The sequence below is a fragment of the Dunckerocampus dactyliophorus genome, chromosome 1, assembly GCF_027744805.1.
Source record: "Dunckerocampus dactyliophorus isolate RoL2022-P2 chromosome 1, RoL_Ddac_1.1, whole genome shotgun sequence".
Taxonomy (NCBI): domain Eukaryota; kingdom Metazoa; phylum Chordata; class Actinopteri; order Syngnathiformes; family Syngnathidae; genus Dunckerocampus; species Dunckerocampus dactyliophorus.
In genome coordinates, this window is record NC_072819.1 from 14189244 (window position 1) to 14212029 (window position 22786).

The following is a 22786-nucleotide window of genomic DNA, read 5'->3' on the forward strand; positions in this document are numbered from 1 at the left end:
ACTGCAAATATAGGGTTGCCTCTGACCTCTAGCTGTGGTTTCGTAGATCCTGGTGGGAGGTCTGGAATTCTCCCCAGGAACACTGCACATTTATTCGGACAGCGCTCTCACATTGCCCGCCATCATCGGCATCGGAGTGGGCGGTGGCGTGCTGCTGGTGGCCATCATCGCTGTGCTCATTGCCTACAAGAGGAAGACCCGCGACGCTGACCGCACGCTGAAACGTCTCCAGCTGCAGATGGACAACCTTGAAAGCAGGGTGGCACTAGAGTGCAAGGAGGGTGCGCACATCAACACACAATCATCACTGTGTGTGTCCGTGTGTATTTGTATTCATTCGTGTGTGTTTGTTGTGTAGCATTTGCAGAGCTGCAGACTGACATTCAAGAGCTGACCAATGACATGGACGGAGTCAAGATTCCCTTCTTGGAATATCGCACTTACACCATGAGAGTCATGTTCCCTGGAATAGAAGAACATCCCGTACTCAAGGAGCTGGACGTATGTCTCACGCGCGCACGCACACACACACACACACACATACACACACACACACACACAAACGTACATACAGTTGGGAAAATACAAATTTGATCACCTGCTGATTTTGTAAGTTTCTGAAATATAATAATAGTGGTCTCTTTCTCATCAAATGTCTTGCTGATGGTCTTGGGCCATAGTGGTCCTTTAACAGTTCTTTGATCTTGGCCTATGGTGGTGGAGAGAATTGAATGGAAAAGACTGTTTCTGTGTTGGGTGTCTTTTCACCTCATAACAAGTTGAGATTAGGAGTACTTTCCTAAAAGGGCAGACTAAGGGACATAACCGGACTGTGAGGGTCAAAATGCTTGCTGGTTGGTAAGAGATCAAATACATATTTCACTCAATACAATACAAATTAATTTATAATCTTTTTCTGGTGTTTGTTTTGGTCTGAATTATTTGAATTAAGTGTGCATGGAATTCTGACTAAAAGTCTCCATATGCCAGAAATCCAAAATGTCCATACAGACGAATATATTCAGACTTACAAAAAATGGCGTATGCACACATTCACACAATTTGTGGTTTATAGATCTCACCTTGGGTATAAAAGTGCATGCGCAACTCCGCCTCACGTCACGCCCTCTCTTCACCGCCACTTCACCATAGAAGATCAATGCAAAGTGACTCATGAATGCGGCATCCGTATTAAAACACCCTTGATTGCATTGTTACAATGACCGCTGTCATTCTGAACACGGCTGGTGAGAGGTGCAAATACTCGAAAATGTAGACTATTTGGAAGACACAGCAGTGACATAACGAATAAAAAGAAAGATCATTGAGTGACAACACGTCCGCTATCATCAGCGTGTGTGGAACTTGACTTACTGTGGCAAAATAAAAAAAGTGGTCGAATATCAAGGCAGACATTTTCATTTTTAGATGAAAGATTTTATTTAATCGATTCCACATTCTAGATTCAAATAACATTAGTTACAATTTTCATTTAAGCGCGGATGCAAAGAGTTAACTGTCCTCCTCATATATTGAGTATTACATTACAGTACCTACAGTACATTAAAGTACTTTATGCAAAGAAAAGTCAAAACACGGGTGAAGTTACGTCACAGATTAATTGCTGTATTTTTTTAATATTTCCAAAATATTTAACATTATGCTGGAATTTACACCATGGAAATATGTACACTGCTCAAAAAAATTAAAGGAACACTTCGAAAACACATCAGATCTAAACTGGGGGAAAAATGATCTTGAATATCTTTCCTGATAATAAGTGGGTGATGTATTAGTAACAAAATGATGACACATCATTTGATAGAAATGAAAATGATCACCCTATAGAGGGGGGAAATCAAAGACACCCCAAAAATGAAAGTGAAAAAATTATGCAGCACACTGGTTCATTTTGCTAAAATATCATTGTAGCAACTCAAAATGATTCTCAGTAGTTTGTGTGGCCCCCCACGTGCTTGTACGCATGCCTGACAACGTCGGGGCAGGCTCCTAATGAGACTACGGATGGTGTGCTGGGGGATCTCCTCCCAGATCTGGACCAGGGCATCACTGCGGTACCTGCGGTAGAAAACAAATTTTATGAAGCATAAAAACCAAATACTGTATGTTGGTCTACAAAGTAACATCATATTGTATCATAAATGAGTGAAGCAGTGACGTGCGGTATATGGGTTGGTTATGTTCAACCAACCTATTAAGTTTTGTTTCGTATAGCTCAATACCCGGGTGATTAAAATGCACAGGAAATTCAGAAGGCTTGAAGATGACGCTGTTGCCATTCATTTTAGCTGCTGCTTGGCCTGCCAGCATGGTGCTGTAAACAAATACACAAACCAATGCCAGCATCAATGTGTCAGCTGGAGTCTGCAACAAGTCAAATGCAATAAAGCTATTTTTATGCTTTGCTGAAAGAATGAATGAATCTCACTGCTAAAATGGTGGATTTTTATCCACGCTCAAAAACTTCTCCAAAGGACCTTCAGGCAAAACAGAAGGTGATGAGACTTTAACGACAAAGCAACAAGTTTTCCTGGGGGATAGGCACATGTACTTTGTATACACATAAAGGTAAGACCACAAATGGTTTTCAGTTTTATAAAAATAAAGCCCGTAATTTCTGGTGTATAAGCCGCACCCACTAAATTTAGAGGAAAAAACAGATTTTTTCTTATATAAGCTGCACCGGTGTATATGCCGCACATATATCCACGTCATAAAGTGGCATATTGTGGTGCGCACAGGTCCGTGAGGAGCAGACAGCTCATTTGACAGGAGCCAATCATGAGCTGTGAATAAACTCACGAGCTTGTCAACCTATTAGAAATTGCAGGAGGTCATTACTCAATATAACAGTCTGACTCAGTGTCATTTTACAAACAACATTGAACTTATCACACACCAACTACACTCAAATGTTACACCTCAGAAAAATGTCAAATGAGATGAGTGCACAGAACGACGTTACACGGAACGATTTTTTAAAACTTTTCATACAACAGAACACATCAATAGGGTGAAACTAACCTGTCTCACGACGGTCTAATCCCAGCTCACATTCCCTATTAATGGGTGAACAATCCAGCCCTTGCTGAATCCGTGTCAGAATTGAACAGCGTCCTAATTCCGTGAAAACGTCCTGTCTCTCTTTCTGTGAGCTGTGTCCTTCAATGGCAGTAGTCCTACGCAAAGCAGCCGTGTTTCCTTGCCTTAACAGCCAAATCCATTGCCATCCATCCATCCATCTACTATGCCTTAACTTGAAAGCGGCATCATATCCAGTTCTTTGTGTGTGTTGTATGATGGAAGCTTGTCACTACTGGGCCCACTGCGAATGTGCACAACGCATCTACATTCCGGTACAGTAGGTGGCGGTATGCACCTAAACGTTGGTTGCGACATGCCATAAACAAGAAGCGGAATAACGTCAGCGCATATGACGTGTACACCTGTGGAGCTATGTACATTGCGTAAGGTTTATGTAGGGTCACTTGTGAAATTGAGAGGAATAGATTTTATTCATATCCAAGAGAACAACACAGCATTTTATGCTTTGTTTTATATTTTATATGTATTATGTCAGCGGATATAACGTGTACGCCTGTGGCGGTACCGTACGTAAGGTTTACTGAGGGTCACTTGTGACATTGCTGGATTTCTGCTGGATTTATTCTCTGGTCTTCATAAGAACCACGGTACAGTGGCACATTTGTGGCCGCCTTTGATTCATCATAGCGCGTGGATTCTCCTGGATCCTTTTTGTTTTCATTCATCATAACACGTTTTGCAAACTTGGCGGTTTATTTATTTATTTATTTATATATTTATATATTTATGTGTTTATTGAATAATTCCAAATCCAACAATGTTTTACATAATAGTATAAACTGTGATTGATGTTGCTCACTGAAGCGTGTGCAACGACAGTGACAGGGCTAGCAAACGCTGACAATGGTTTCCTGAACTTGTTTTGCCCCTATGATGGACCATCTTAGTAATAGCGTTTTCCGAATTACATATTTAAACGATTAGTAGTAGTTCTGTATAGTGTAAACATATTTAACAGAAGTGAATTATCATTTTCTTTTTCTTGTTATCCTCTTCATGAACGACCTTTAATAACATTTTGAAAAAACTCCAAAGGAGTCCGTGCCTCATCAGCCATGCACCTCACCGCTCATCACTGGAGTGAAGGGTATCATTACATCACAATTAGTGTAAACCGTATTGTATCGCATCATTATGGGAGTGAATGGTATCAAGAGCGGGGATACGTACCCAAAAGACCTCAGTGATGGAGATGCACAGCCGTAGAATCCACACCAGTCAGTATGGGTTGCTATGGCAACAATAGGTGTCAGTACCTGTTTCACATGTATTTGCATTTTAAAGCACCTGCTTGTGGTTTGGATCAGATCAAGCTGGTTTTGGGTCTTCCTGTGTGAACAAGACCGAAGAACTTCTTGGATTGATTTAAGAAGTGTGTGCGTGTGTGTGTTCAGTCTCGAGCCAACGTGGAGAAAGCTCTGCGACTTTTCAGTCAGCTCCTCAACAACAAAATGTTCCTGTTGACCTTCATCCACACGCTGGAGGCTCAGCGCTCCTTCTCAATGCGCGACCGTGGGAACGTGGCTTCGCTGCTAATGGCCGCGCTGCAGGTACGACTTCTTTCTGTCTGCTAATGGCGGCTAAGTATTGGGGTGTATGCTAACGGCTGTGGCTTGCGTCAGGGTCGCATGGAGTATGCCACGGTGGTGCTCAAGCAGCTGCTGGCCGACCTGATTGAGAAGAACTTGGAGAATCGGAATCATCCCAAACTACTGCTGAGGAGGTCCGTGAGCGATCTTTCACCTTGAGCTGTCTCATGTGAACTGACCCCCTGTGACCTGTGACTTTGTGTTCCACAGGACAGAGTCTGTGGCTGAAAAGATGCTGACCAACTGGTTCACTTTCCTCTTGTATCGATTCCTCAAGGTGACTGCTCACACTCATTAAGGTAGAAAGAGGGACGCCATGCATGACCCCTCCCCTACTGTGCCCTTACCCCCATCAGGAGTGTGCGGGGGAGCCTCTGTTCATGTTGTACTGCGCCATCAAGCAGCAGATGGAGAAGGGTCCCATTGACGCCATCACGGGCGAAGCTCGTTACTCTTTGAGCGAGGACAAACTCATCAGGCAGCAGATTGACTACAAGCAGCTGGTAATACACACACACACACACACACACTTACAGACAGACACACACATATGCAAGAGTCCGTCCACTGATGACACGATCTTCTTTAGACCTTGATGTGCATCCCTCCGGAGGGCGAGGCTGGTACAGAGGTGCCAGTCAAGGTGCTGAACTGCGACACGGTGACGCAGGTCAAGGACAAGCTGCTGGACGCCGTCTACAAAGGAATTCCCTTCTCACAGCGACTGCAGGCCGACGACATGGACCTCGGTAAATTCCTCCTCACACGTGCCCTTCAAAAGTCCCTCTATAATGTCATCAGTCATGTCGTGATGAATGCATGTAGAGCAGTGTCAGTTCAAGCTAGCTGAGCACCGGCACTCTTATTTGAAAGTTTCTGGTCAACACTTTGTCAATCTGTTCTGTTTATGAGTTGAAGAAAAAAAAGACTTGTCTTTGATGTTATTAACATTCACTAACGTACGTGTGTGTGCGCGTCCGTTTAGAGTGGCGTCAAGGCCGACTGACCAGGATCATCCTGCAGGATGAAGACGTGACCACCAAGATCGAGAGCGACTGGAAGAGGCTTAACACACTGGCTCACTATCAGGTATGCCCTGTCATGTGACCGTTGACATCCACCTCCAGCTATGGACGACGAGTGATGAACATGTTGATGTGTATTACAAGGTAACAGACGGCTCCTTGGTGGCATTGGTCCAGAAGCAGGTTTCTGCATATAACATCGCTAACAGCTTCACTTTCACGAGATCGTTAAGCAGATATGGTACGTGCACACACACGCGCACACACGCACACAAAAGCATGCACACGTGTGTAAGTAACATTGTGCTTTTGTGGCTGCAGAGTCGTTACTGCGCACGTCCAGCAGTCCTGATAGTTTGAGGTCCAGAGCACCCATGATCACTCCAGACCAGGAGACAGGTAGCCGCCATCTTGCTATGCTTACAGTGTGCTAATGTGTGTGTTTGTGTGTGTGTGTGCACGCGTGTGTGTATACATTTGTATGCATGTGTGTTCTCCATGGATCGCCTCCTTCTCGTGGCAGAGAACCTTTTGTGTTCCAAAGTACCTGAGAGCAACGCTGTCTGAGCATCAGGTCACACCTATGGCATTGAGGTTGAGGCTGAGCTTTATAGAAGACCTACAGACCTTTCTGAATGTTCAGTCTTAAGAAGACTCAACTCCTAAAGCCTTTGTGTGTTTCAGGAACAAAACTGTGGCACCTAGTCAAGAACCACGAGCACAGTGACCAGCGAGAAGGAGACCGAGGCAGCAAGATGGTGTCTGAAATCTACCTGACACGTCTGCTGGCCACCAAGGTCTCTCTCACGCACACACAAAACATTCTCATTCAAGAGATTGTGGCTGACACGCTGCGCTTTGCTCCTTGTACCATCAGGGGACACTACAGAAGTTTGTGGACGATCTTTTTGAGACTGTCTTCAGCACGGCCCACCGCGGCTCCGCTCTACCTTTGGCCATCAAATACATGTTTGACTTCCTGGACGAGCAGGCCGACAAACGCCAGATCAGCGACCCGGACGTGCGGCACACCTGGAAGAGCAATTGGTAGGACTCCACTCATGCACTAGCTGTGTCACCTTGACAGTATGCGCTATAAACGTGTCTCCTGTCCGCATGTCTAGCCTTCCTCTCAGGTTCTGGGTCAATGTCATCAAGAACCCGCAGTTTGTGTTCGACATCCACAAAAGTAGCATCACGGACGCCTGCTTGTCGGTTGTCGCTCAGACCTTCATGGACTCCTGTTCCACATCCGAACACCGACTTGGAAAAGACTCCCCGTCCAACAAGCTGCTCTACGCTAAGGACATCCCCAACTACAAGAGCTGGGTGGAGAGGTAGCTAATATGCTAACTCGCAAATATACTTGTTGCATAATAAGCATCTTCAATGATTAAAGGGGTAGCTAACATGCTAACTAGCCAATATAACCTAGACCCTGTCCCGACTGGAATGTTTCTGGGATTTTTTTTTTTTTGCGGGTTGAAAAAAATTTGCATCCACACTGTACCGGGTTAGTAAATGGTTGCATCCAGATGGGAACGCATCACTGGGTGAAACAATGTAACACACAAGGCACACTTACGTGTGGCGCTATAGACACGCAGACTGAACCAAATGACGCACCAAACTATAGAAGAAGAAAGAATGCATGCGCATAAGTGTGTTGTCTTCCGGTTTCTAAGGCTCATCTAGACTAACGGCAAAGTCTAATTACTTCAGCTAATTTTGGAGAAAAAGAAAAACCAATTATCAGGAGAATGTCGATTGGGGTGAGTCATGTTTGTCAAAATATTCAGATATTATTTTGGCATGTTGTCAAAGCTCACTTCTGGTTATGTGTTGGCGACGGGGTGGGTGACATTATTGTTTATGGAAAAACACTGGTTCGCCCGTCTATCTGAAAACGACATGCTGGCATTTTCAGATTTTCCCACTCTGGAAGCCGTTTTCAAAAAATACTGTTTCAGGGTACCCAGAACGCCGTTTCCGTGTGGATGAGAGGCTGAAACGATAAAATACTTTGACCTGAAAATATTTCCGTGTGCATAGCCCCTTAGTGGCGAACTACCAGGTGGTATCAGGGTGGAGTGGTAGTTGGTATGTTAAATTGCTAATATGCTTAATAACCATTTTCATGGACTACAGGGGTTGCTAACATGCTAACTTGCCAATATAGTCTAATGGCAAACTACAAGAACTGAGTCGCTAATCGGTCGCTAATATGCTAATATAGCCTAATAAGCATCTTCAAGGGATAACTAACTTACAATGTAGCATAATGGAAAACTACAAGCACTGGGTGGAGAAGTGGATAATATGCTAGGGTGGCCATAGTTTTTATTACCGAAAACCAACACAAACTCGGCCCAGCAATGAGATACACAATTTATACTCAAAGATGCGATATCATCGCAATACATTTAAAGTGTGCCACCTCTGTATGGATAGAAAGTTATTGTGCTATCAATAATTAATAGTATTAATACTATCTCTAACCAAAGACGCAAATTCCAAAGGAAGAATGTTCAAAAACTGGCACTAAAATTATTCCAAAAACAGAACACCACAGAAACCAGATGTCTAATGCTAGTTAAGTTTTGGAATGTAACCAATATTTTGGGGAAAAATGTGCCCTGTCAAGTCGCAATAACTTGCAATTTTAACCGCTGTTTTGAATGACATCCCCAATTTTATAAGACTTCAACTCAGCAAGCGTCAGAGGATTAAGTCTGTGCATATGTTTTGCTTTTTCTTCGGCTTTTTGGCAACACTAACTCAAAAAGCCGCAGCAGAGTGCCCTCGTGTCACCCAATTTAATGGCCAAATGAAAACCAGTACCTTTTCATCACTTGTGCAAAGTTTTGTACCTGCAAAACAGGACATGTCCTGGGACATATATTGTTCTGATAAGTACCCAAATCATACAAGTTTCATTTTGTACAAATTTGCAAAGGATCTTAAACCCTGCTTCACTGTCTGATGCATTACCATCACGTTTCAAACAAAAGAAATCCCAATCCCAAAACAAATCCCTTTCCACATGGGATGGCTACAAAGACCGCTAACATGCTAACTTGCCAATATATCCTAATAACCAATTACAAGTGGTAGCTAGCATGCAAAATGACCAGTAAGAAGCACTCAAGTGTGACCTGACAAGGTGCTAAGCGTTAGTGTGTCGTGTGTCTCACAGGTATTACAGAGACATTGCGAAAATGCCGAGCATCAGCGACCAGGACATGGACGCTTACCTGGTGGAGCAGTCCCGTCTCCATGGCAGCGAGTTTAATACGCTGAGCGCGCTCAGTGAGCTTTACTTCTACATCAACAAGTACAAAGAAGAGGTGAGTGCCATTCTAAACTAGCAGGGGGCGCTTAGTTTCCTGAACTCACAGTGTTGTCGTGTGCAGGTTGTGACGGCCCTGGATCGCGATGCCTACTGTCGCAAACACAAACTCCGTCACAAATTGGAACAAGCCATCAACTTGATGTCAGGAAGCTGAGGAGACCTGGCCATTGGACACTGGGCCTGGGGGCGGGGCCTTTTTTTTTAACTGCACCAATCAATCAACGTGTTATTTATTTGCCAATCCATCATGGAGCCACTTGAGCGCTGGGCTGGCACCCAATTGCCTTGTCTGGGGCCACCTTGGGGGGCGGGGTGGGGCATCAGTCTAACCTCACCATTGGCCATGTGTAAATAAGCACCAACCAGCAAGTGATCAATGGATAATCACGCCTGCTGATTGTGTCTACAGTATAACCCTGCCCATTTTACATGCCCCCTACCACCTCCCGCAGCCCTCACTGGTCAACTATGCTGGTCAGTGATTGGCCAGCAGACCTTGTACGTGTTTACTGCCTGACCTATCTCGACTGCGGCGCCCCTTTCGGAACATTCCAGCGCCGACTTGACCTGCCCCGCCCTTTTCAGGCGGGACGTCAGCCGCCATGATGTGAATACTGTGCCCAGCAACCAGTGCCATGGAAAGACCGGGACCAGCAGAGCAGGACCGGACTTGGACCAAAGCCGAGATCAAAGATCAAAGCTTAATTGGACTCAAAGAAAACAAAACAGTAACGTTTACATGAGTCAAAGAAGCTTCTGATTGGTTCTAGGACAGGAAGGGAAGGAAAGCCACTACTGGACCAACACCACTGTGTGTGTGTGTGTGTGTGTGTGTGTGTGTGTGTGTGTGTGTGTGTGTGTGTGTGTGTGTGTGTGTGTGTGTGCGTACATGCGTGCGTGCGCGCGTGTGTGTGTTGTGGCACAGCCCTTGACGTGCCACCATTACTGTGGGGACGAATGTCTTTTACGTGGAAATTTTGACTTGTCCACACAACAAAACCACCCATTAGATTGTGTGTGTGTGTGTGTGTGTGTGTGTGTGTGTGTGCGTGCGTGTGTGCGTGCGCGTGCAGCAGACTGGACATGCTTGTGGGAAGAGGGGCGGGGTCAGGTGTAATTAGTGAAGTCACAAATAATCAGAACACACACGCACACACACACATTTAAAGGGTATTTATTGAGGATTTTGTTTTATTTAAATTATTGTTTACACTTTTATTTATTGTGGGTGCCAACCAGCCAGTGTATGACCTTTGACACTTGATCCACGTACTTTTGCCGCCACGATAAACGGGAAGTGAGGAGCAGACGATGGGATTTGTCCGACCCCGCCCACTGAACATGACTTAGAAGGGGTGGGGTAGGCCCCTTGTAAAGACCCTCCCCCTGCAGACTTGTGACTGTATCATAGCAGCAGCCAATCAGTCGAGTAGACATCCACATTAGATTGTGTTGTGGCTCCGCCTCCTTTGGAAAAACAAGAGGCCGAGTCACACTGCAGGATGTTGACATTTGTCCATGATGTCATCAAAAACATTGAACGTGAAAACATGTTTGACTTTGAAGTGTAACCATGACGACTGCGTCCATGTAATAGCCTGTGTCTTTTTTTCTACATTGCCATTGCCTTTTGTTTGTACACTGTGACATCACTGAAGTGTAAACAATGCCTCACTTGTCTCTTGGCTCATTAGTTGTGACAGAACACAATATCACTATGGCATCGTCATCTTTATCCTCCTGCAGCCTTAGCAGTGAGTATATGACGTAAACGTTTGTGTGAGGATGCCAGTCAAACAGGAAGTTTACACTGTCGTTAGGGAAGATAGCTTTATTTTGAAAAACCTCATCCTGCAGAAAAAATCCACTGCAACGTTAGCTCCTCTGGGGGTTAATCCGCCCAGCAACAGCTTAGCCAGTCCATCTTCTGCATCATTTATGATTGGGTGGCAGCCAGTCACATGACCACTACTACCATGTTTGATAAATGAAGAGGACAAGGGAGGTGTGTTAAGGAACGCTAAGACAGTGAGCCGGCCTGCATGCTACGTCACATCGTCAAGAGAAAGGTCACAAGGTCAGCGTGTCCGCTGTCAGTGTGATGTTTCCTAATATTTTTAACCGTGACAGCGCCATACCCCCTCCCAGCAGGAAGCCACGTTAGCCTGTGAATGAACTGCCAGGAATGGGGGGGCTGCATGTTGATGATAACAGCACTCTGGGGGATGGTGGGGCTGTTGGATTCGAAGGGGGGAGGGGGGGGTGTTGGAAAGAAGCCAAGCAAAATAAAAGTGGAGCAGCAACATGGCCGCCGCTTCAGTGAACAAAATGTGTCCCAAAAAAAGATGAAGACTGAATCCTCTCCCCAATTACATCCACCGTTCCCTAGCGTCCTCTAGAGGCTGGAAAGAAAATTGGCGAAAAATAACGACTCTATTGATCACTGGTCTGACATAAACAAGACGAAGAATTAGATGCAGACGATGACATCGTGTGTGAATGAGCGCCGCCTACCGACTGTGATGTAACTGCGATGAGTTAGGAAAGACTGCAGTGTGTGTGTGTGTGTGTGTGTGCGCGCGTGTCTGTCTACAGAACAACATTGCCCCCTGCAGGTTTCCACTGGTGTTGCAGAGCAGACTCTGTGTTTGATTCGCGCACTTTCACATAACACGCATTTTGAGGCATAAGCGCATTCATACTGAGAAGTAAGGCAAATGCTCTGGGTGTCAGTACCTGGATGTTGCACTCAATACGCCCCGAATGGTGAGTTGGTAGCGATACATCTTAACCACCCTCAATCATCGCTGTCCTAACTACGTACCCAAAGGGGAGGTACTAACTCGACTGGTCACAATTGAAAAGGAGAAGAGGAGGAAGCGGGTAAATATTGCAATCGTCATTTTCGTTACGTGCGCAACGACAGTCATCCATTTGGAACAGAACTACACTGTCAAAATTCGCGCCCTCGGAAACTATCAACAGTGCCCATAGTATACATACTGAAGTGTAAATAGGGAAGTGTGCCCAAGTTAAACTATATATTGTCTATTTATTATAGTATAATTTACGTGGCAGAAGACGCCGTGGTCGTGGTCGTGGTCGCTGTCGCGATGTAGCACCGCCCCTTATGTATGTATGAAAATATAACCAATCACATTTCGGCATCGTGATGAGCTGGCGTTTTGTACCTGGAACCGGAAGTGTTGTCTTGTCTTGGTTCAGATGAGCGCAGCCAAGCTAAGAGCTAGCTTAGGAGGCTGTGAAAGACATAACTTGTGATTATTACTGTTACTGTTTATTGCTGTTGGTTAGTGTGTGACACATCTGCAGGTGAGTGGTTTGACAGGGTTTCTTGTACTTTGTTAGCTACACTCCTCCAGAGCTAGCTAAGTAATTGCCTGCTAGCCTCACGAGCTCAGCAGACGCCAAAAGTTGTTTTTGGTCGGGTAGCTTCTGTTAGTAGTTTAGAGAATAGTAACATCTATTTCAGTTAAGTTAATTTGAATTACACATTTATATGTGATTGTATGATTTTTATGGACAAACAGACTTTTTCAGGCCAAGTGCGAAACTGCGTTGGTGTGGGGTTTTTTTTAACTACCTACGGTTCGCCAAGGAAATAGCCACCGCCTGCTCTGTACATACAGCAAGTATATATTTTGAATTATCGTACAAAATTAGTGTTATTGTATTAAAGTTGGCCGTGTATATGACATAAGAAATATATGGATCAAGTATACAATGTTTGTTGTTAGCACGGAAGCTATATTGTTTGGAATCAAAGGCCAAAGCGTAAATGTTTCGTATTTTTCCAATATGACGATTGATGACTTTATGTTCGTCAACGCAACAGAGTGTTTGGGCTGCGTCAATTACTGCAGCTTGGGCGTCTGACACAGCTGCCACGCCCCTTTTGCTAATGTGACATACAGTCGTTCCTCGCCACTTTTTCGCGGTTACATTTTATCACTTTATCACGGTTTTTCAAAAATATGACTAAATCATGCTGTTTCTTGGTTGAATACGGACTATTATTAGTTAAAGCATATACATATTTAAGCAAATGTTACGTATTTTATGTCTAAATTTAACATTTCCAAGAAAAAAATGCCTAAATGAACTGAAATACAAATATAATGCATTCAAAAGACATAAGGTGTTAATAGGTAATATTCTACACTGATCACTAAGTGTCAGTAATGCTACTGTAATGATCTGTAATACACTCAAGCGCCAGACTTAATCACAGCATCAACAGGCTTTTGCTGCGGGTTTCAATGATCTCACGACAGGCACAATACAGCTTAATGAAAAATACATATATAAAAAACAGGCTACTCTTGCGGCCGTGACACACGCCAAGCTGAAACTCCGCTATGAACTCCCGACGTCACTTTCTGCCCGCCACCTACTCAGTTCCCATAAGGAACACATTTACAGCAACAGACACGAGCATGAGTCTTATTTATGTCTTAAATGGATTATTTACTCTTATATCTCTCTTATGTACGAGTGTAAAGGTGACTATATGATGTTTATTCATGTCTAGATGGCTCTAATAATATTAAAACTCGTATTTAGAAAGTCTTAAACAGGTTGTTTATGCTCCAAACTATGAAAATATTTAATTTATAAATAAGGAATCCAACTTCGTGGAAACTCCCATACGTTCCGGGCTGGGACCAATTAACCGGGATAAACAAGGGATGACTGCATTGCGTATCATTTGTCAACCCACCCGTTTTCCCTGGGAAACTACCATATTTATTCATTTTTTCCAATGCCCTCTTGTTTCAATAGTACCATTTACTGTATTTTTCCCATATTTTCGACTTTCATGAAAAAAAAAATCCTCTCTTGATCTACCAGAGCAGCACAACTTGCAGTCAACACTCGTGTAACATTGGTGTAATACATCCTGTAGCAATCAAAGTCAGGCCTTCAAAATAAAAGCATGCCAGTAAAATAACATGGTTGCACCCTACCCCTCCCGTTGCAAAAAAACCCAACTTTTTAAATGTTCCTTTCATTTTCCCTTATTTTTCCAGAACATTTCTCATATTTTATAATGGAAATATTGACAGGTATGATGTGCGTGTGCGTGCATGGGTGTGTGTGTGTGTGTAAGGGATGAGTCTCCAGTGGACAGCGGTGGCCACCTTTTTGTACGTGGAGGTCTTCTTGGTGCTCCTCCTGTGTATTCCCTTCATTTCTGCAAAGAGGTACTTACAACACATTCGGTTGAACATCAATTACCTTGATGCTAATCACCAGGGTCACGTGACCTTAAAAGTAAATTGTATTTATATACAGTATTTTTCACTTGGCTATTTTGGTCATGTGCTCCTTTGGCCGCTAGGTGGAGCCAAAGAAAGCTCACCACGCCAACATCATCATGTATTTTTCTAACACACACACAGACACACACAGTCACGCTGTTTGTAATGGACGTGTGTGTTGGCCCAGGTGGAACGGTGTCTTCAGGTCTCGGCTGGTCCAAACCATTGCCTTATATGGAAACACTTCCTTTATGGTGGCGATGGCCATCCTGGTCTTCCTGCTCATTGGTAAGTGTGTGCATGTGTGTATATGTATGTATATGAATATACAGTAGAACCTCTAAATTTGTCCAACATTTTCCAGCAAGGGCCACATACAGAAAAATTGAAGGATGGGGTCGGGGCATGCAATGTATGCTAAGCTATCTGAACAAAACATGCACATCTTAGCTTTGTGTTATAGGCGACAAGGCAAATTAGTGTAAAATCTAATAATGTATCTCATTAGTAATGATTTAATTAAAAGGGCTTTGGCATTTGGGACAATCATGACCTTAGGTGAAGTCGTACAAACTTTGAATTCAACCATTTCATGAAAAATACGCCCTCCCCAAGTGGCAAACCGCCATCATGGTTGACATCTGCTTACCTCACAAGAGCTCAGTTCAGCGAGCATCAAAGTATGAAGTGTTTTGCTTTTTGCAGCACTTCAGCAGATCTTCATTCAAAAGCAATCGGGCACATCCTGATTTGTTAGCAAAGTTGCAACTGTTCTGGAATGGATGTTTGACTTTGAGGTTCCACTGTGCTCAAGTAATCGTCTGCCAAGTCGAGAAAGGTGCATGTCAGTGACGTGTTGTCGTGATGATGTCGCATGACCGTGTCGTGTCAGACGCCTGCCGTGAGGTGAGGAAGTACAGCGTGACGGAGAAGGTGGACCTGAGCAACAATCCAACAGCTGTTGAGCACATTCACATGAAGCTCTTTCGAGCTCAGAGAAATCTTTACATCGCAGGATTCGCACTCCTTCTCTGTCTGTGAGTACACACAACCATACATTAGATGAGCTTTTTAACATATGATCCTGTTGTGGATATCTACAGCCGGTTTTTGTGTTAAAATTAAATCAATATAATTAATAAAATATTAAATTCATTAACGTGAAAATCAGTCAATTCTTCTTTTAATTAGTGAAATAATTATATTGATATTTTTCATTTTTTTCCTGATCTTTTTATTAAATTCATCAGGATTGTGGCTGTTGAATAGATGAAAGTCCAGTCAAGTCCAGTCAATAAAAATGCCATGACATTATTACACAAAAAAAATAATGATTGATTAGTTTCAATATACAGTAGTGCAAAAGTGTTTTTCCCCTTCCTGATTTCTTTTTTTGCATGTTTGTCACACTTAAATGTTTCAGATCATCAAACAAATGTATATATTAGTCAATGACAACACAACTGAACACGAAATGCAAATGAAACGTATTAAGGGAGAAAAAAAATCATTGTTTTGTGTGGAAAAAGTGATTAAAACATAACTGAGATTAATGGAGATCTAGTAGTATGGAAAAGGCTAGAAAGCTATTTCTAAAGCTTTGGGACTCCAGCATACCACAGTGAGGCCAAAAATGGCGAAAACATGGAACAGTGGTCAACCTTCCCAGGAGTGGCCGGCCAACCAAAATTACCCCAAGAGCGCAGCGACGACTCATCCAAGAGGTTACAAAAGACCCCACAACCAACATCCAAAGAACTGCAGGCCTCAATTGCCTCAGTTAAAGTCAGTGTTCATGACTCCATCATAAGAAAGACACTGGGCAAAAACCGCATGCATGGCAGAGTTCCAAGACAAAACCCACTGCTGAACACAAGGAACATTAAGGCTCTTCTCAGTTTGGCCAGAAAACATCTTGGTGATCTCCAAGACCTTTAGGCAAATACTCTGTGTGTAGCTGCTCAATAGGGGTCCAGAACTCAATACAAAGGCCCGAAAATTAATGTCATAGATCCCCTTTAAATTAGTTTTATCTCAAACATTTAAGTGTCACAAACATGCAAAAAAATAAGGAGGAAAAGGGCAAACACTTTTTCCCACTACCATAGATGATCTTTCACATATTGAATTATTCGACAACTTAATAAATGTATGTATGTTTTAACTGTCGTTTTGATTGACTTTAAATGTATTAGATTTAGTCCAAAAAAAAAAACCTCCATGGTGTTTTGTTTTGTTTTTCCCCATCAATTATAGAAAGATAAACGATCACGGCATCCTTTCAAGTTGTTTGTTGATGTAGGAAAAGCACCTGTCAGCAGGGGGCAGCGTGCGCACACACACACACACACACACACACACACACACACACACACACACACACACACACACAGAAGTTACTAGTGGACTTCCATTTTGGGACTCAAGTTAGCAGAAAGTGTTGGCAGCTGATCGGATATTTCCGGACTGTCTGTGACCCGGCAGCAGCATTTGGACCACTGAGACGTCTTCTCTTCAGTCCTCTAGTCTTTTTGCTCAACATGTCCTTGAATTCATCACATTAATTCGTTAATATACATTTGACGTCATTGTGGTAAACATTTTTACTCTGTTTCATTACATGAATGACATTAACCCCGCCCACCTCGCTCTTACATCATCACCACCTGTCAACGCCATGCGATCTGTGTGTGTGTGTGTGTTACTAAATATAAAGTCACTCCACGTGCAACTTACACCAAGTGTCAGCTCACCCAGTCTAAAACTCTCTTTAAACTGTTTAAACCTGATGTAAACACACTTTAAACTCTGTCTAAACTCACTTTCAATAGTTTAAACCTGATCTAACTCTTTGTAAACCTGATCAAAACTCTCTTTAAACATTAGTCAAACCCTGATGTAAACTGACTTTAAACCCTGTCCAAAGCTAGTCTAAACTTTAAACGGTAAAAACCAGATCCAAACCCACTTGGGGGGAGCACTACGACGGGAGTGGCTACTTTGGGATCACACTGATGCGGTAGCATTCCCTGATGAAATTCTCTACAAGCCACTTTTTGAGCTGTGCATCAGGAATAAAATGCAATATGAAATATTAACTCTGCCAATGTTTACAGATGTAAATGTCACAGCAGTCCACGCATGAGTACTCAGCTCGTTAGTCTTTTTATATTCCAAAATATTTGCTGGAGGAATACAGTGAGGAAAATAAGTATTTGAACACCCTGCGATTCTCCCACTTTCATTGAGGGGTCTGAAATGTTCATCTTAGGTGCATGTCCACTGTGAGAGACATGACCTTAAAAAAAAAAAAAAAGTTCAGAAATCACAATATGTGATTTAAAAAAAAAAATATTTGTATGTTACTGCTACAAATAAGTATTTGAACACCTGTGAAAATCAGTGTTAATATTTGGTATAGTAGCCTTTGTTGCAATTACTGAGGTCAAACGTTTCCTGTAGTTTTTCACCAGGTTTGCACACACTGCAGCAGGGATTTTGGCCCATTCCTTCACACAGATCTGTTTCCGGGCTGTCCCTGAGACACACGGAGTTTGAGCTCCCTCCCAAGATTTTCTAGTGGGTTTAGGTCTGGAGACTGGCTAGGCCACTCCAGAACCTTGATATGCTTCTTAAGAAGCCACTCCTTGGTTATCCTGGCTGTGTGCTTCGGGTCATTGTCATGTTGGAAGACCCAGCCACGACCCATCTTCAATCCTCTAACTGAGGGAAGGAGGTTGTTCCCCAAAATCTCGCAATACATGGCCCCGGTCATCTTCTCCTTAATACAGTGTAGTCGTCCTGTCCCATGTGCAGAAAAACACCACCAAAGCATGATGCTTCACAGTCAGGATGGTGTTTTTGGGATGGTATTCCTCATTCTTCCTCCTTCAAACACGGCGAGTGGAATTAAGACCAAAAAGTTGTATTTTGGTCTCATCTGACCACATAACTTTCACCCATGACTCCTCTGGATCATCCAAATGGTCATGGACAAATTTAAGACAGGCCTGGACGTGTGCTGATTTAAGCAGGGGAACCTTGCGTGCCATGCCCGATTTTAAACCATGACGTCTTAGTGTATTACCCACAGTAACCTTGGAAACACTGGTGCCAGCCCTCTTCAGGTCATTGACCAGCTCCTCCCGTGTAGTTCTAGGCTTATTCCTCACCTTTCTTAGGATCATTGAAACGCCATAAGGTGAGATCTTGCTTGGAGCCCCAGTCGGAGGGAGATTGACAGTCATGTTTAGCTTCTTCCATTTTCTAATAATTGCTCCAACAGTTGATATTTTCTCACCAAGCAGCTTGGCAATTGCACCGTAGCCCTTTCCAGCCCTGTGGAGGTCTACAATTTTTGCTCTGGTGTCTTTGGACAGCTCTTTGGTCTCAGCCATGTTAGTAGTTGGAGTCTTCCTGATTGTGTGGGGTGGGTAGGTGTCTTTATGCAGCCAACGATCTCAAACAGTGCTTCTAATTTAGAATAATAAGTGGAGTGTAGGTTGACTTTTTAGAGGCGGACTAACTTTTGGTCTTTGAGGGTCAGAAGTTTTGCTGATTGGCGGGTGTTCAAATACTTATTTGCAGCAGTAACATACAAAGAAATTATAAAAAAAATCATACATTGTGATTTCCGGACTTTTTTTTTTAAGAGAATGTCTCTCACAGTGGACATGAACATAAAATGAACATTTCAGACCCCTCCATGACTTCAAAGTGGGACAACTTGCAAAATCGCGGCGTGTTCAAATACTTATTTTCCTCACTGTAAGTAATCTGAGGCATCAATCAACTGGAAGAAAACACTTTTTTTTTATATATAACAAAAAGGTCGCCACAAAGCACATCAACACTGCCACCTAGTGCTCACAACGAGATACAGCATTTAGCAGTAAAATATGACAATATAGACGCATTTCAAAGATGAAAAAGACTGTTGTTCCTCCAGTTTTTAATGTGTTACTATGCCAAAGTTGTGCAGTGTTGAGCGCTGATGAATGAAAAGACTAGTAGGGTATAGTTGGTATGAAAATCGTGTTAACTTTCGCATTTACATGCTTAGCTCTGTTCGGCCAGCGGGCCTCTCGTTCTATTGGCGGCGACAGTGTTGCCTTTGGCAGTAGTAATCTTTTTTTAACTCCTCATAATGCTCCATTGTAATTACTTGCTCATCTTGTGTAAAATACACCGGCTGGGATCGCTTCATTTTTGAGCGGAAGTAGAAAAATATGACGTCAAACGCCCCCTTTTATGTGAGCACTGAGCACAGAACCGGACTTGACAAAGTAAGTTGATAACCACCGTTGCAGTACCATTTAACTTTGTTTGATTTTGTTGAGCTGCATCTTGAGCGCAAAGCTTGGGTTGGTTGAACCACTTGCGCACGAAACCCCCTTCAAAAACCATCCAAACCCAATTTTACTCCCTTTTAAACGGTCTAAACCTGGTCAACTCACTTGAAACTCTTTCTAAACATTATCTGAACACACTGTAAACTCAATCCAAACCTGATCTAAACCCACGTGAATTCACCCTGAAGTAAACGCAATGTGTACGTGCGTGCAGGTTGCTGCGTCGTCTGGCCACACTTCTCTCCCAGCAGGCCTTGCTGATGGCGTCTAACGAGGCGTTCAAGAAGCAGGCGGAGGGCGCTAGTAATGCCGCCAAAACCTTCATGGAGGAGAACCAAGTGCTGCAGGATGTAAGTCCCTCCTACTCCCGTCCGCAGGGGGCGCCACATCCTCTAGACACTGTTGCTTTGTGACTAATAAGAACACATGGCTACAGAGCAGTGAATCACTCTATTTATTTTTAAATGGGTGGGGAGGGGCTGTCATGGCATACTAATACTTTTCTTCATACTCCAGTGCTACTCTTTGTAATAGCACAAAATACTTGCACATCTCTTTGCCTCCAAGGTGTCACTATGTGTGTGTGCACGCATGATCTCTTGATGTCAAGTCAGACAGGATAAAAGTGTGAGGGCAGAATCACGATGGCGTCAGTATGTGAAAGTGAGACGATGTGCAGTTTAAAACAAAAAAAGATTTCAGAATTTATGTTGGAGACCTGTTTGACTGCATCACACATCAGCTGCTGCGCTCAATCACTGTGACTGTGCTGTGTTCACTGACCTCATCATAGTGAGGACACCCCCGACTCCTTTGCGGGGTTGGGGTTTAACTCGCCCAACAGAGACGCGGGTGTACGAGAGTAACAGGTGTGAATTCTAAATGGCACACAGCTGCCAACCTGTGCATGCGTGTACGTAGTGAACACATTTAACCACCAGAAAGTCACAATGTGTTCCAAAGGTCACAAAGGAAGCAGAATTAGCCTGTTCCATTGTGAATGAGACATCTTCCTGACATGTCGCTCGTCTTTACCTCCGTGTTCCTCATCTGATAGAAACTACGTGACGCTGGCATAGAGGTGCCAGAGGCGGGCAAAAAAGGAGGAGGACTGCAGGAAGAGAACAAGACTCTGAAGGACGAAGTGAAGACATTGAAGGAGGAACTAGACGCCACCAAAAAAGGTGTGAGGAGGCTAGGAAGGAAGCTGATGCCAACTGGCTAGCTGAGTTTGAAGCTTATTGTGTGTGTGTGTGTGTGTGTAGCTCTGCACAAGTCAGATGGTGACGTTCGTGCGATGAAGAAGCAAGCTGAAAACTTGACACTGGAATACGACAGACTGCTGGACGAACACAGCAAACTGCTGGTAACACACACACACTTTGTCTGGCAGCAAACTTTGCTCCCGCCTGCAGGAGGCGCTGCTCATTTTTATTTTTGTCCTTTGTAGGCCAGCGGCGACAAGAAGTGCGATTGAGCAGGTTGAAGATGGTCTGCGTCTCACCGTCATAGCCCTCTCTGGTGTGTGTGTCATGTGACTTCCTGTTGGCTCGTTGCTTTCATCTTTAAGACGTTTTGTTTCTCACTGAAGAGTCTTTGCAAAGTAAGACCTCAGAGCCATAAGTGGACTCTCTCATGTAGTTTTGCATCACTTGTTAGCATTGCGTGCTAATCTGACACTCGACTTTGTTTTTCATGTTGTCGTGGAAACTGCAAACGTAGCACGTTGTCAATAAAGAGTATACGCAAGCTCTGTGCACGTGTGTGTGTGTGAACTGAGAGCATGCCGTCTCCAATGTTCGTGTTCTCAATGTACCTAGTGAAGTGGCGTGCACAGACTGGGGGTTGGATGGGGGGTGGGTTGTTGAAAGGCAGCTGTTTGCTTATTTTAGAAAACACTTCGCCCTCTGTGGATCCCCCAGTCCTGCTAAGATCTAGTTTCTGTGAGGATGTCAAGTGCTGACTCGTTTGTTTTGTTGTCTTCATGTTGGACACCGAAGACTGAATTATGCTACTTTCTGATGGCGTCTAGATCCATAGATTTGCCGCCGGGGGTGAACGCAAGACATGCAATTCTCCACCAAGACAAGGTTTGGAGGGGGCGGAGCCAGTTGGCATTGCTTAACACGAGAGGGGTATACGACGAAAGTGGCTCAACAAAGGCTTTGTGCTCGAGATGCAGCTCAACAAAACCTGAATTCCCCAAACAGTAAAACGGTACCGCAACGGTGGTTATCAGCTTAATTTGTCAAGTCTGGTTCTTGGCTTTTTGCTCAGTGCGCAGTCACATAAGGGGGGGCATTTGATGTCATATTCTACTTCCGTTCAAAAACCTAGCTATCCTGGCTGGTTTATTTTACAAAAAATGAGCAAGTAATTATTATGGAGCGTTATGAGGAGTTCCCAAAAGATATTACTGCCAAAAGCATCACTGTCGCCGCCAATCGAGCGACGGAGGAACGCTGGCAGAATAATGCTGAGCATGTAAATGCGAACACTGATTATTACACTAACTGTACCCTACTAGTCTTTTCACTTACCAACGTTCAACATTGCACAACTTTCACATATTAACACTTATACATTTAAAAAATTAATAGAATACTGTACTCTGTGGTGACCAATAGGTGGCAGTGTTGATGTATTTTATGATGACTTTTTTTCTTTGTGATAATTGTTTGGGTTTGTTATAATAAAGAGTTGTTTTGATGCAGTTGATTGTTGCCTCGGATTGGTTATTCCTCCAGCAGATATTGTAATAGAAGACTGGCGGAATGAGTACTCACACAAGGAGTACTGTGACATACGTCTGCTAACGTTAGCCTAATTAATATTTCATACAGCATTTTATTCCCAATGCTCGGCTCAAAAAGTGAGCAAATGTAGTGTATTCACTCTGCTGAAAAGGTATACCTCCTATAGAGAATTCCATCAGGGAATGCCAGCGAATCAGTGTGATCTCAAAGTAGCCACTCCCGTCGTCGTACTGGCCGAATTATTCTTGCGCCCATGTCCACCGGGTTCTCAAAAAATGGTGACACCATCTCCGAATGAGTGAAAC

The 22786-nt window shown here is 43.6% G+C and overlaps 2 protein-coding genes across 4 annotated transcripts in view; both read left to right on the plus strand.

The window, feature by feature from the left end:
* The window catches only part of plxna3 (plexin A3), a 52849-nt gene extending 42080 nt beyond the window's left edge, over nt 1–10769 (plus strand). The window contains exons 24-38 of the mRNA XM_054770090.1: nt 47–281; nt 359–501; nt 4521–4676; nt 4749–4849; nt 4926–4992; nt 5072–5218; nt 5305–5464; nt 5701–5804; nt 5885–5981; nt 6062–6139; nt 6425–6537; nt 6618–6787; nt 6865–7077; nt 8937–9087; nt 9154–10769. Coding sequence (XP_054626065.1) covers nt 47–281; nt 359–501; nt 4521–4676; nt 4749–4849; nt 4926–4992; nt 5072–5218; nt 5305–5464; nt 5701–5804; nt 5885–5981; nt 6062–6139; nt 6425–6537; nt 6618–6787; nt 6865–7077; nt 8937–9087; nt 9154–9246 — 2028 coding nt within the window. The 3' untranslated portion in view covers nt 9247–10769. The remainder of the gene's footprint in view (nt 1–46; nt 282–358; nt 502–4520; nt 4677–4748; nt 4850–4925; nt 4993–5071; nt 5219–5304; nt 5465–5700; nt 5805–5884; nt 5982–6061; nt 6140–6424; nt 6538–6617; nt 6788–6864; nt 7078–8936; nt 9088–9153) is intronic.
* A 1489-nt stretch (nt 10770–12258) lies between these two features.
* Nucleotides 12259–22438, plus strand: bcap31 (B cell receptor associated protein 31). 3 transcript variants are annotated; one of them, XM_054770113.1, is made up of 9 exons: nt 12259–12425; nt 14224–14317; nt 14562–14662; nt 15267–15411; nt 19940–20075; nt 20783–20909; nt 20991–21091; nt 21176–21246; nt 21758–22438. In XM_054770113.1, the coding sequence occupies exons 2-8, from the start codon at nt 14226–14228 to the stop codon at nt 21200–21202; spliced, it is 729 nt and encodes a 242-aa protein (XP_054626088.1). In that variant the 5' UTR covers nt 12259–12425; nt 14224–14225; the 3' UTR covers nt 21203–21246; nt 21758–22438. The 3 variants fall into 3 exon arrangements, with proteins under 3 accessions (XP_054626088.1, XP_054626079.1, XP_054626096.1); XM_054770104.1 differs by lacking the exon at nt 21758–22438 and having other exon boundaries at nt 21176–21478; XM_054770121.1 differs by lacking the exon at nt 21758–22438 and having other exon boundaries at nt 12293–12425; nt 14144–14317; nt 21176–21478.
* Nucleotides 22439–22786: the final 348 nt, after the last annotated feature.